The sequence below is a fragment of the Nerophis lumbriciformis genome, linkage group LG12 (genome assembly GCF_033978685.3).
Source record: "Nerophis lumbriciformis linkage group LG12, RoL_Nlum_v2.1, whole genome shotgun sequence".
Lineage (NCBI taxonomy): Eukaryota > Metazoa > Chordata > Actinopteri > Syngnathiformes > Syngnathidae > Nerophis > Nerophis lumbriciformis.
This window is the reverse complement of record NC_084559.2, coordinates 17,150,646-17,165,350: the sequence shown is the minus strand read 5'-3', so window position 1 is coordinate 17,165,350 and position 14,705 is coordinate 17,150,646. Positions and strand designations below refer to the sequence as shown.

Sequence of the window (14,705 nt, the reverse complement as noted above, 5' to 3'; positions counted from 1 at the left end):
AAATGTGTTTGTCATTCTTGTTTGGTGTGGGTTCACAGTGCGGCGCATATTTGTAACTGTTAAAGTTGTTTATACGGCCACCCGCAGTGGGACCTGTATGGCTGTTGACCAAGTATGCCTTGCATTCACTTATGTGTGTGTAAAAGCCGCATATATTATGTGACTGGACTGTTTGTATGGAGGAAATGCAGACGTGACGACAGGTTGTAGAGGACGCTAAAGGCAGTGCCTTTAAGGCACGCCCCCAATATTGTTGTCCGGGTGGAAGTCGGTAGAAATTCGGGAGAATGGTTGCCCCGGGAGATTTTCGGCAGGGGCACTAAAATTCGGGAGTCTCCCGGGAAAATCGGGAGGTTGAAACCGATACCGATAATTTCCGATATTACATTTTAAAGCATTTATCGGCCGATAATATCGGCAGGCCGATTATATCGGATATCTCTAATAATTACTGAAAGTAAAATGTGATCTTTATCAGACTCCAGTATAAACGTGCAAAGGGTGGCCTCAACGTCACTTGCTTGCGCGGTTCTATAAAGTGAAAAGTGTTTCTAAAACGAAGGAATTTGACCGGATTTCGTAAATTAACGATGAATTTGCTACTATAAGTGAAAACATGGACAACACAGGTCAGTGTGTTAGTGGGTTTGTGCCGTGGCTGTTCTCAAGGAAATTGGCAGGAGGAGGAGGAAGAAAATTGTGAAAGGAAAGTGATTGTGCTGCGCACACAAATTGTGTAACTCGACCAAAGATGACGTAAAAGTCGCAAACAGGTCGCATTGCCGTTTAGACCAAGAAATACTATGCCACATCTACCTGCACTTGTAATATTATTATTGTCTAGAGATGTCCGATAATGGCTTTTTTGCCGATATCCAATATTCCGATATTGTCCAACTCTTAATTACCGATTCCGATATCAACCGATACCGATATATACAGTCGTGGAATTAACACATTATTATGCCTCATTTTGTTGTGATGCCCTGCTGGATGCATTAAACAATGTAACAAGGTTTCCCAAAATAAATCAACTCAAGTTATGGAAAAAAATGCCAACATGGCACTGCCATATTTATTATTGAAGTCACAAAGTGCTTTTTTTTTTTTAACATGCCTCAAAACAGCAGCTTGGAGTTTGGGACATGCTCTCCTTGAGAGAGCATGAGGAGGTTGAGGTGGGCGGGGTAGCGGGGGGTGTATATTGTAGCGTCCCGGAAGAGTTAGTGCTGCAAGGGGTTCTGGGTATTTGTTCTGTTGTGTTTATGTTGTGTTACCGTGCGGATGTTCTCCCGAAATGTGTTTTGTCATTCTTGTTTGGTGTGGGTTCACAGTGCGGCGCATATTTGTAACTGTTAAAGTTGTTTATACGGCCACCCGCAGTGGGACCTGTATGGCTGTTGACCAAGTATGCCTTGCATTCACTTATGTGTGTGTAAAAGCCGCATATATTATGTGACTGGGCCGGCACGCTGTTTGTATGGAGGAAATGCAGACTTGACGACAGGTTGTAGAGGACGCTAAAGGCAGTGCCTTTAAGGCACGCCCCCAATATTGTTGTCCGGGTGGAAGTCGGTAGAAATTCGGGAGAATGGTTGCCCCGGGAGATTTTCGGCAGGGGCACTAAAATTCGGGAGTCTCCCGGGAAAATCAGGAGGTTGAAACCGATACCGATAATTTCCGATATTACATTTTAAAGCATTTATCGGCCGATAATATCGGCCTGCCGATATTATCGGCCGATAAATATCTCTAATAATTACTGAAGGCCTACTGAAGGTCACGTTGTAATGAGAAACTGGAAATACGTAATGTATCATATGTAACTGTGTGCATGTTTGAAATAAACTTTGACCTTAAACCATACCGTAGCTCAGGGACACTATAGCTGCTGGTAGAAGTAGTTAACAAATTTAGTCTAGTGGTTAAAACATGATTCTGAAATGAATACAACACAAACAACTCTATCTCCATTAGCCTCCAGGTAAATGTAGTTACAGATTATAGTACACTCACTCTTATTGAATACATTCTTAATTCAGTTTCACACATTAAGAAGCAATTACAGGCATACAGTTTAAAGTATTGTATTTACAAAACGTGCAGCTAAACATCAAGTCTTGTCAAAGCATCTTCCTGCTAGAAAATGTTGAGTGATTTGACTTGTGAGACAGCACCTGGATTCAAAGCTGCAGATAATGTCATCAAATTACCGTATTTTCCGGACTATAAGGCGCACTTAAAATCTTTTTTTCCCCTCAAAACTCAACAGTGCGCCTTATAACCCGGTGCGCCAAATATATGGAATAATTCTGGTTTTGCTTACCGACCTCAAAGCAATTTTATTTGGTAGATGGCAGTCAAACATAAGAGATGCGTGTAAACTGCAATATGATGGCAATATGACTCAAGTAAACAACACCAACATTTTATAATAATAATATGAGTATTATTATGGTGTGTGTATAAGGTAAGACATATTATCTGGCGTTTTGTTTCACAATATTATGCAAAAGCAACTTTTCTTACCTTCTGGTACCTGCTGATCTGTATTTGGGATCTGCATAAATCCCGAAAAAATGCGTGCGTCCGCCCTTGTAGTCCGTGACGATGCCATAGTCGATAGGCTTCTTCTTTTTCTCTATCTTCTTGTCATGTGACATTCATCCTCCGCTGTTGCCATTTCTAATATAAAGTAGTGTAAAGTTCTTACTTATGTCTGTCAGTAAACTCTTCATGAAAGCGCTAAAACATACCGGTGTAGTGAGTTTACATTATTCACCCAAGGAACTTTAGTTATTAGAGAGTTCCGGTCGGACAGTTTTTCACGGGACACATTTCCGGCCTTGTTCTTGCTTTCGGATGAGGAGATGCTGCTCCGTTATTGATTTAAATCAAATCTGAACGTCATTAAAACAGTTAGATCCATCTTTTGACATTTCTTCCACTCCCGTCCTTGCACGCTACACCGCTACAACAAAGATAACGGGGAGAAGACGCTGGGTGGGGATGTATGGTATTTTTTTGTTTGTTTTTGTCATAAATAAATAAATGTGTGCTTACGGACTGTATCCCTGCAGACTGTATTGATCTATATTGATATATAATGTAGGAACCAGAATATTAATAACAGAAAGAAACAACCGAATGTGCGAATGAGTGTAAATGGGGGAGGGAGGTTTTTTGGGTTGGTGCACTAATTGTAAGTGTATCTTGTGTTTTTTATGTTGATTTAATTTAATTGAAAAAAATATATATATACATTTATTTATTTTTTTATTTTTTTAAATTATTATTTATTTTTTTAAATTTCTTCAATCGATCCACGGACCGGTACCGGGCCGCGGCCCGGTGGTTTGGGACCACTGATGTAGACCACAAGGAAGTTTTTTCCATTTAGTAAAAAATCATAATAATATGATTCCTTTAATGCGCCTTATCCAATCCAATCCACTTTATTTATATAGCACATTTAAACAACAAAAATGTTTCCAAAGTGCTGCACAACAATATTAAAAACAATATTGAAAACAATATTAAAAACAATATTCAAATATTATCCTTAGCTCCACCTGAATAAAAACAAAAAATAAATAAATATAAAAAACAATATTGAAAACAATATTAAAACAATATTAAAAACAATATTCAAATATTATCCTTAGCTCCACCAATGACTGAATAAAAACAAAAAATAAATAAATATAAAAAACAATATTAAAACAATATTAAAAACAATATTAAAAACAATATTCAAATATTATCCTTAGCTCCACCAATTACTGAATAAAAATAAATAAATATAAAACCAATATAAAACCAATATAAAAATAAATATGATTAAAAACGATTTTAAAGGGTAAAACCAATTAAAACAGTAAATAGAAATCAAAATGTATAAAAAACCCAGAGGACAACAGAGGACAAAGGACCACATAACTCACGTAGTGTTAAAAGCCGAAGAATAAAAGTGGGTCTTAATCCGGTACGCCTTATATATGGAAAAAGATCAAAGATATACCATTCATCCGCAGTGCGCCTTATAGTCCGGTGCGCCCTATGGTCCGGAAAATACGGTACTTTATATTTCAGTTACCATTAAAAAAACAAAGCAAAAAAAGGTATCCAGGAATGTGGGGTGCATGAATTTTCTGTATTAAAGAGAGTATTAAATGTTTTTTTAGGCAGGATGAGGAGAGAGGCCGAGTGTATAACTACATGAACGCAGTGGAGAGGGACCTGGCTGCACTCAGACAGGGCATGGGCCTCAGTCGTCGATCTTCCACCTCCTCTGAGCCTTCGCCTACCGTCAAAACACTTATCAAGAGCTTTGACAGTGCCTCACAAGGTACATGCCACAAGGACTGGAATCTCACAATGTTGACCTAATGTTTATTAATTGGTGGAGCCTTATGAAGTACCTGACATTTCTGTACCGCAGACTTTAGAAAAAAACATGGTTTAATAGAAATGTGTGTGAATTGTGCACTTTCTGTATCTTTTAGCGTTGCCACCTTCCAGTGTTGCCGCTGTGGCTCCGACAGCTACAGCCGCCCCAATACCACGCACCCCTCTCAGTCCCAGTCCCATGAAGACGCCCCCAGCAGCTGCTGTATCACCCATACAGGTACACGGGGGGAAAAGCATGCCTCAAAAAGGTTTTAATGACTATAAAGGGCAGTGTATATAAGGTAAATTATATTTTTAGCAACTCCTCATGTTTTTCCAAATTAATCTAAAAATTATATTGGTTACATTTATTCATTTTGTCATAAAACATGCCAATCATCCCAAAATAAGAATAAGCAGTGTGACACCAACAATAAAAAGGTAATTTTCTCCCTACTGCGAGTGGTTTATATAGACATTCCCTCCCTTTCTGCAAAGATGATGATGTTTATCATTTTCTGCCAGAAAGAAAACAAAAACAGACTTAGTACAGTGCGTACTAATATGATCCAGCTAAGAAACTATTCAAACTCAAAAGTGTTTACAAAGTACAAGGAGGAAGAATCCTGATAAACTTCTTCAACCCAGTTGAAAAATGTGATTATCTCATTAATCTCATTAATTGAATCATAACTTACTTAACTATTTATTTATGAGAACACTATTTATAATTTATGCATTCAATATTTATTTACTTACTCATCCATCTGTTTATTTACTTACTCATTTATTTATTTAATCACAGTTGTGTTACATATTGAGTACAAACAAATGTGTTAGAAAGTGCTATAAAACAAAAAGGGGTAGGATTTAATAAGCTCTGGTTCTTCCTACTCCTTTTTAAACATGCTGTAATGAGAAACTGTAAATATGTGATGTATCATATTGTAATTGTATGCATATTCTCATGCATACAACCCTAACCCCTAATCCTAACCCTAACACAATAACCATAATTCATAACCCAATTTCAACCAATATGTTTGACTTGTGTGCTTTTTCAGAGGCATTCGGTGTCCACATCTCTGTCGGCGGTCAAGCCAATCTCCTCCCTGAGTGACAAGAGGAGCAGCTACTCTGACATTTCGATGCCACGTGAGGAAATATTTCTAAGATTAAGTTTCTTGCGTTCAAAAGATCTAAATAAATGTATGTCAATATTCCTAAACATTGGAAGAAGTTATGTTATCTCTTGTTTAAACCTGATAAGAACATTAGTATTTACCAAAGGATCCCCTCATAAATGGTTTTGATGTAAATGTAAAGACTATAATATTACATTCACAGACTTATTATAATGTGTTTAAGAGTGAGGGCGAACAGGTAGCACCAAATGGGCTATAACTAATAAAAAAATGTATGGGCAACACTGATATAGTACAGCTTACATGGAGGAGCTGTGACTGAGTGTGTTAACAAAAACAATCACAATTTGCACGATTGTACCAAGAAAAATTCCTAGTTTGTGAACCTGTTCTCAAACAATGGCAATAAAACGATTCTGATTCTAAGTCTGAGTCGGTCTTACAAGCTGCTTACAGAATATTACTGTTTACAGATTCCTGCCAGCAACAGATCCTAGGGTAAACAAAACTGACATAGCCCATGTCAGTAATGATTGGGATGTTTCCTCCCTTTTTGTATATTAGATACAGTTTGTGTCAGAGTAGCCTGACAAACTGCATTATCTATGGGCAGAGCTTTTAAAAACTTAGGATTTAGATTGTGTTTATCTTCCCTATTTGCTTACTGTATGAAATGTGACTATATCAGTGCTCTTGGGATTATAAACACAACATGTTTTCATATGAAGTAGCAGAAAAGAAGAATCAGGCTCCCCACATCTGTTGTCTTTTCCAAGGTTTCTAATTGTTCCCATTGGTTTGAGTTTTTTCTTGCCCTGATGTGGGATCAGAGCCCTTGTGGTTTTGTGCAGCCCTTTGAGGCATTTGTGATTTAGGACTATATAATTAAACTTTGATTGATGATTGATTGATAATTTCGCTCCCACACTGTGAAATACAATTTCCTTTTCATGCACCATGCATTTTATAACGATACAGCGCAGTTAGGAAGTATTCGATTCATCCCCCTTTGAGGTTATAAGTTTACCCATTACAGAAACATGACCAGTCCATAATTGTTATGGTTTATTGTAATAGAAAGAGACAGCATATCAACCACAAATCCAGAACAAAACATTAACTAAATGTTAGAAATTTAAACCAACCAGCAAGAATTCTGACCACGATCAGGCTGATCTGTCCACAATTTAGTCCTTGCTTAGTGAAAAATAATTCAACAATACAAGATCACAGTCCAACACCCTCCCCCTGGTGCTCCGGACAAAATTTCACCTGGTAGGGTGAGGATAATAGTGAAGACGGTAAGGAACCAAATTATACCTAAGTATCTTGTTGTTGATCTCAAGGGAGATGAGTTCAAGATCACCAGGAAAAACTTTGGTAACACACTTTGCTGTGATAGACTAAGATCCTGCAGTGTTCTCCTGCTCTATAAAGCTCTTAAGCACATCCTTGCCAACCCTCCCAATTTTTCCGGGAGACTCCCGAATTTCAGTGCCCCTCCCGAAAATCTCCCGGGGCAACCTTTCTCCCGATTTTCACCCGGACAACAATATTAAGGGCGTGCCGTGATGGCACTGCCTTTAGCGTCCGCTTTATCACCATACAAACAGCGTGCCGGCCCAGTCACATGTTGTATGCAGATTCTGCATACACACGAAAGTAACTGCAAGACATACTTGATCAACAGCCATACAGGTCACACTGAGGGTGGCCATCTAAACAACTTTAACACTGTTACAAATATGCACCACACTGTGAACCCACACCAAACAAGAATGACAAACACATTTCGGGAGAACATCCGCACCGTAAAACAACATAAACAAAATCAGAACAAATACCCAGAATCCATTGCATCCCTAACTCTTCCGGGCTACAATATACACCCCCGCTACCACCAAACCCCCCGCCCACCTCAACCCCGCACCCCCCACACCCCCCACACCGTACTGTGGGGCTAATGAATGAGGCCATGTAATGTAGACTCTTGGATGAAAACCTGCAGAACACTGAAGATGGGTTGTGAATGGGTGTGACCAAAAAAACATACTGTATGCCCTAGGCAAAACAGGAGTGGCTCAAAAATAAGTGCTTGAAGATCCTGGCGTGGCCTAGTCAGACTCTGGATCGTAATCTCATAATGTAATCTGTGGAGGGAGCTGAAACATCAAGTTGCCAAGCGACAGCATCAAAACCAAAATTTGGTAAATATTTGTAAAGAGGAATGTGCCAAAATCCCCTTTAGGAAGAAACTTATAACCCCTCTGCTTGCATTAAAGGGGTTCTTTACCAAGTACTACGTATTATTTTGCTTGGGGAATCAAACAAATTAGTTTATAGCCTTTTATATGTTTTTTGTTGTTGTTGTTGAGATACTGATATATTATGTGAAGCCAGACAAGGTCAGGACTTGTATTAACAATGTGAAAATAGCAGCTCTGAACAATAGATTATCCTATATATGAATTGACGTTTTTACTGCAGAAGTCTAGCTTTGCAGATTAACATGTTTTGCATTTTCACTGACTGCATGTGTGACTTATTTGCAATGCTACGAAGAAATAATGAAGCACTACACATTCTGTGGATGTGGATCTTCTCTCAGTATTCTTCTCTTATCTTGTGAGTTCACGTTTTGCTTGTACTAGGTCAGGGGTCGGCAACCTTTACCAGTCAAAGAGCCATTTTGACCAGTTTCGCAAATCAAATAAATCAATGGGAGCCACAAAGATATTTTGAAATTTAAAATGAAATGACACTGCATGCAAAGTTGTTTTTTTTTGCTTTGTGATATGTATAAACCAAGGGTCTCGAGTTTTGTATGAATGGCGCTTGACAGCGTCATACTTGTCAACCCTCCCGATTTTTCCAGCATACTACAAATTTCCAGGTAACTGTTCTCTCGTACGTGTCGTGATGGTACAGCATTTAATGCCCACTACAACCAGCGTGCCGGCCCAGCCTCACGTGGTATGGGACTTCTGTTTGCTCACGTAAATGACAGCAAGGCATACCTACCAAACCCCGCCCACCTCAACCGACGCACGGAGGGGTTGGGGTGGGGGCGGGGTTTGGTGGTAGCAGGGGTGTATAATGTAGCCTGGAAGAGTCAGGGCTGCATGGGATTCTGGGTATTTGTTCTGTTGTGTTAAGGTGCAAATGTTCTCCCGAAATGTGTTTGTCATTCTTGTTTGGTTTTGGTTCAAAGTGTGGCGCATTATTAGTAAGAGTGTTAAAGTTGTTTTATATGGCCACCGTCAGTGTAACCTGTGTGGCTGTTGACTAAGTATGCCTTGCTGTCGCTTACGTGTGCAAGTAGAAGATGCATACAACAAAAGACTGGTCTGGGACGCTGTTTATACAGATTGTAGAGGGCGCTGAATGCTTTACCATCATGGCATGCCCTTATTATTATTGTTAGGGTGAAAATCGGAGAATATTAATCCCGGGAGATTTCTGCGAGAGGCACTGAAATCCGGAAATCTCCCGGGAAAATCGGGAGGGTCAGCAAGTATGCAGCTGAGCCGCATCAGAGTGATCAAAGAGCCGCGGGTTGCCGACCCCTGTACTAGGTCTAAGCCACAGTGGAGTTGGTGCCACTGCTTAGTATTCTCTGAACTCAGTGGAACTTTAACTGAGCACTAACGCCGAATGTTACACTGTTACAGCGGAGCATCTTCTCAGGGGAGCCCCAGCCAGTAGGCCCTCATCCGTTCTCCAGAGGGTCTCCAATACTGATTCCACCAAGACCATATCGAGTTGGGTAACTTACTGAGGGTTTAAAACTAACTCTGTGATCAATATGTTACAACTTGTTCATCCATTATACCCAGTGTCCCGCCGCAGTAGCGAAGAGATTAAGAGGGACATGTCCACCCAAGATGGGACGTCCTCGTCCTCACTGATGGCCATGAGTGTTGCATCCTCTCCACTCTCTCTCTCGTCCTCCTCACCCACCGCCTCCATCACCCCTACAGCACGGAGCCGGCTAAGGTACCGTAGTGATGCTTTCATATACACTGTAAGGTGGTTTATATGTACTAAACATACAAGGTAACTTAACAAGCAGGATGTCATCTTGCAAGAGAATATTTACACGTTTCAAATGGATGGATGGATGGATGTTTCTTCTGTTAAAGAGAGGAGCGAAAGGACCCACTGTCGGCGCTGGCCAGAGAGTATGGTGGCTCCAAAAGAAATGCCCTGCTGAAGTGGTGCCAGAAGAAAACTGAGGGTTATCAGGTATGTTGATGTCCTAAAATCTACCATTATGTATTAACATCTAGAATGTTTGTGAAATGCTTGACTGGATTTATTGACAAAGCAGCAAATAACAAAATGGTTCTTCCAACATAAATATGCAGTAAATATTCTGAAGGTGTGAATTTATTACTGAGAGAAAATGAGTAGCTCCTAACCCTTAAAGCTAACAAACACTAGACCACAGCGGAACCAGCTTAAGTCGGTAACCAACTCATCAAGTCCCGGTCCACAGTGTTATTTTTATTACCAAACAGTGCCCACTTAAGCCGATGTCGACATTTATTTGAGATCCAAACAAGTCCATCCATTCATCTATTTTCTACCTCTTAGGATAAGATAGGTTTTTATTGTCATTGCACAAGTACAACGAAACTTTGTTTTCAGCACAAACTCGTTCAAGATTAGACAAACAAACAGTGTACAGGGTTACAGAACAGGAACGCTGATGGGTCGCCACAAGGCGCCCCGTAAAAAGATAGGGAAAAAGGTAAAACGCTGGGGAAGGATGAGTAAAAAAATACAATCTAGACTGGGCTTCTAAGGGGGCCCAGTCTGGAGTGGGAAAAAACCTCCATAGCAAAGCACATATACATATTACAACATACATCTCGAGATATCTAGCAACAGAGGGAAGGGAGTGCGGGGTCATGTTGGTAGGCCGCAGCTCTCAGGCGCTGACCATCCTTTCATCACCCCTATGGGATTTGCGTCGAGGGCATTGGATTGGGGGGGTGTGGGGTATGTATGTGTGTGGCGTATATTTTTGTGGATGCATGTTTGTGTGTAAGCCTGCAGTGTGTCTCTGTTCCGCGGCCTTGATGTCGTGCAGTCGCTAGTCCAAAGTCAACAACAACAGGTGTGTGTCCATGAGAGACAAGAAGGGAGTTTGTTGTGTCTTCGCTGCACTGTCCTTCGGGAGAGTCTCGAAGCCAGGGAAACAATCCAAGTTAGAATGTTTTGTATACGAGTGAAAATAAAATGTGCTTCTCACTCTAAATTGTCTATGACTGGTCACGGGGGTTGCTGGAAACTATCTCAGCTGCATTTGGGTGGTAGGCGGGGTACACCCAGGACAAGTCGCCACCTCATCGCAGAGCCAAACAAGTCATTTCTATTAAAAAAAGGTGTCAGTTTATGCCGACACGTGTCGCTATTGTATTGTTAATGTCGTAATTATCGCTAAACAGAGTGAAATGTCAACAGCAACATCCCTACTGTCTAGTTAGTCAGCAGTGCAACCTGCTTTCAGTGACTTCCTGTTTAATGCAAAGTAAGCTCCAAGATAAAAGCATAGATTTAACCTGGATTTTACCAAACCAACTAAAAAAAATGCTTGCATTTAAAAAATTTTTTTTTACAATGTTAGCCAGTGGAAGAAACATTTGCACATGTAACAGAGCTTTATCGTCATTTTAGTCTAAGCATAAAACAACATTACTACAGCAGTATAAAATATAATATGAAAACTAGAGATGTCCGATAATGTTTTTTTTGCTGATATTCCAATATTGTCCAACTCTTAATTACCGATACCGATATCAACCGATACCGATATATACAGTTGTGGAATTAACACATTATTATGCCTAATTTTGTTGTGATGCCCCGCTGGATGCATTAAACAATGTAACAAGGTTTTCCAAAATAAGAGAACAACTTCAACTCAAGTTATGGAAAAACATGCCAACATGGCACTGCCTTATTTATTATTTAAGTCACAAAGTGCATTATTTTTTTTAACATGCCTCAAAACAGAAGCTTGGAATTTGGGACATGCTCTCCCTGATAGAGCATGAGGAGGTTGAGGTGGGCGGGGTTGGTGGAGGTGGGGTGGAGGGGGTAGCGGGGGGTGTATATTGCAGCGTCCCGGAAGAGTTAGTGCTGCAAGGGGTTCTGGGTATTTGTTCTGTTGTGTTTATGTTGTGTTACGGTGCGGATGTTCTCCCGAAATGTGTTTGTCATTCTTGTTTGGTGTGGGTTCACAGTGTGGCGCATATTTGTAACAGTGTTAAAGTTGTTTATACGGCCGCCCTCAGTGTGACCTGTATGGCTGTTGACCATGTATGCATTGCGTTCACTTGTGTGTTTGTGAAAAGCCGTAGATATTATGTGATTGGGACGGCACGCAAAGGCAGTGCCTTTAAGGTTTATTGGCGCTCTGTACTTCTCCCTACGTCAGTGTACACAGCGGCGTTTTAAAAAGTCATAAAGTTTACCTTTTAAAACCGATACCGATAATTTCCGATATTACATTTTAAAGCATTTATCAGCCGATAATATCGGTAGCCCGATGTTATTGGACATCTCTAATCCCTACTGTTTATGTCAACGCACCTCAGACTGGCTCAGTGTTTCTGAAACAATAAGGAGGGCACCCCTACAGGGGGCGCAGAGAGAGCCACATGCGTGGACAGCACCTTTTAGCTCTTATTTCCAAAATCGTGTACACTACTGAATTGGGGTCTTATGGCCGCTTATGTGGACACTTATACTGCCATCTGGTGGTGTCAGAAGAGTATAACATACAATGGAATTTGGAAAAAAAAAGTGTAAAAATAAGAATTAGCATGTCACTAAACATGAAGTACACGTTTGTGTATTTATGGACTAAGTACATCATATCAAAAGATGATTCTTAGTTTTTATTCTAATTAGGGTCCAATAAGCCCAAATAACAAAGATACATAAAAAAAGCATGTAAACAAACAGCTTGGGCCTTAAGAGGTATTGTTAGCTTGATTAACATTCAGTGATTTTTTTGTAAATCAAATAAAACCTTTTTTATTTTTTATTTTTTCAAAAGACGTTTTTTAGACAAACACTGCGTAAAAGTCGTACATCAGCAGAGGAGCTTTTGTAACTCGTAACCTTTTTTTGAAAAGGTTTTATAATAATTGATATACCAAATATATTACGAAAATTGTGTTGAATCGAGAATCGATTCTGAATTGAATTGTCACCACAGGAATTGGATTGAAATTGAACCGTGAGGTGCCCAAAGATTTCCACCTGGCATAAAAATGTAATATTGCATCATATCCGTATCTTTTTTTTCTACTGACAATGATATCAGTGAGCGATGACCTCATCAAACTGTGCTGTGCTCCACAGAGCAACAAGCTTGCTGTTGGCATGTCAGTGGCGTATAATTATTTTCAAGTTTCTCCTCCGGATTGTAAATATTTACTTTGCAGTGAGTATAAAGCGCTGGTTATGCTATCTGGGTGCAAAAGGTCCTTCTTCAATACCTCCGAGCTTCCTCAGCAAGAATCCCTAGGACTCACACGCAGGGTTTATGCGTCAAAAATTAGTAGTGGGTACTGGTGTTTTGTCGTAGTTAAGTGGTGCATAGCTAATGTAAGGTATGGTTACCATGGTACCTGATGTCTGCTCCAGGAAGTATGCAACATTACACATGATGACATAGCTTTACCCAGCCCTTAATGAGGAGCATCTAATCACTTGGCATCTACCATCTGCTTTTGACAAATAAAACAAAATGTGTATTTTTGGTGAAAATTAATTGATGAACTGACTTGTCAAATGGATTTACCGGTGTAAGTCTGGGCATGCATTTTTTTAAATAAATGTTTTATAAAATATGCACTTAATGCACTCAAATGTAGAATATATGTAGAATATATTTATATTATTCATGTATTATATATTATATATATAATATATTATATATATTATATTTTTTATATTATTAGGGACCGCAATGTCCCTTTGGGACAGAGGACCCTATTGTAATTGTAAGGTTTTATTATTATTATTCCGCCGCCTCTTTGAGCTGTAATTTGACCCCTTTAACATGCTTCAAAACTCACCAAACACACACATCAGGACTGGCGAAAATTGCAATCTAATCAAAAAACCAAACCCCTTAACTCAAAATTGCGCTCTAGCGCCCCCTAGGAAGAAAACAGACAAAACTGCCTCTAACTCCCAGTAGGAATGTCGTAGAGACATGAAAGAAAACCTCTATGTAGGTCTCACTTAGACCTACATTTCATACACTGACCTCTTTTAGCAAAAATCTACAGGAAGTTTGCAATTCCCCCTTCAAAACAAAAGTTTCGTAAAAATAGTCACTTTTGCCTCTTTGAGCTGTAATTTACCCCCTTAACATGCTTCACAACTCACCAAACTGGACACACACATCAGGACTGGCAAAAATTGCGCTCTCATAAAAAACCCAACCCCAAAACTCAAAATTGCGCTCTAGCGCCCCCTAGGAAGAAAACACAGACAAAACTGCCTGTAACTTCCAGGAGGAATGTCTTAGAGACATGAAACAAAAACCTCTATGTAGGTCTCACTTAGACCTACATTTCATATACGAACAACCCCCAGAAAAAATCAACAGAAAGTTTGCAATTCCCCCTTCAAAATAAAAGTTTTGTAAAAACTGGTCACCTTTTTTCAAACATTATCTCCTCTGAGCGCATTTGTCGTGTCGGCTTCAAACTAGCACAGGAGAGAGATTGAACTTTTCTGATTAAAAGTTGACGAAAGAGTTTTAATTACTACTCCGGTTTGGATTTTATGTGCCGTCAAAGTCGGTCCCGTCCATCGCTGCTTGCAGCTTTAATTTATTATTATTATTGTCTATTGTGAGCGAACTGTGGTGCTGAATTTCCCCCAGGGATCAATAAAGTACTTTCTATTCTATTCTAAATGCCTTCAAGTGTTTAAGTGATCTTCTGCCATGTTTTCCAGAACATTGACATCACCAATTTCAGCAGTAGCTGGAACGACGGTCTGGCGTTTTGTGCTGTGCTCCACACCTACTTGCCCGCCCACATCCCGTATCAAGAACTAACCAGCCAAGACAAGGCACGTACTGGCCCGAGGGCAACCCCATCTGTGGAACCCACCCTTGTGATCTGAAATAAAAAATGA

General features: G+C 39.9%; 1 protein-coding gene across 1 annotated transcript in view; it reads left to right on the top strand.

The window, feature by feature from the left end:
- The window catches only part of LOC133623047 (cytospin-A), a 68,870-nt gene that overhangs the window by 44,252 nt on the left and 9,913 nt on the right, over positions 1-14,705 (top strand). The window contains exons 8-14 of the mRNA XM_061985967.1: positions 4,185-4,348; positions 4,506-4,627; positions 5,454-5,544; positions 9,206-9,295; positions 9,371-9,530; positions 9,677-9,779; positions 14,523-14,639. Coding sequence (XP_061841951.1) covers positions 4,185-4,348; positions 4,506-4,627; positions 5,454-5,544; positions 9,206-9,295; positions 9,371-9,530; positions 9,677-9,779; positions 14,523-14,639 — 847 coding nt within the window. The remainder of the gene's footprint in view (positions 1-4,184; positions 4,349-4,505; positions 4,628-5,453; positions 5,545-9,205; positions 9,296-9,370; positions 9,531-9,676; positions 9,780-14,522; positions 14,640-14,705) is intronic.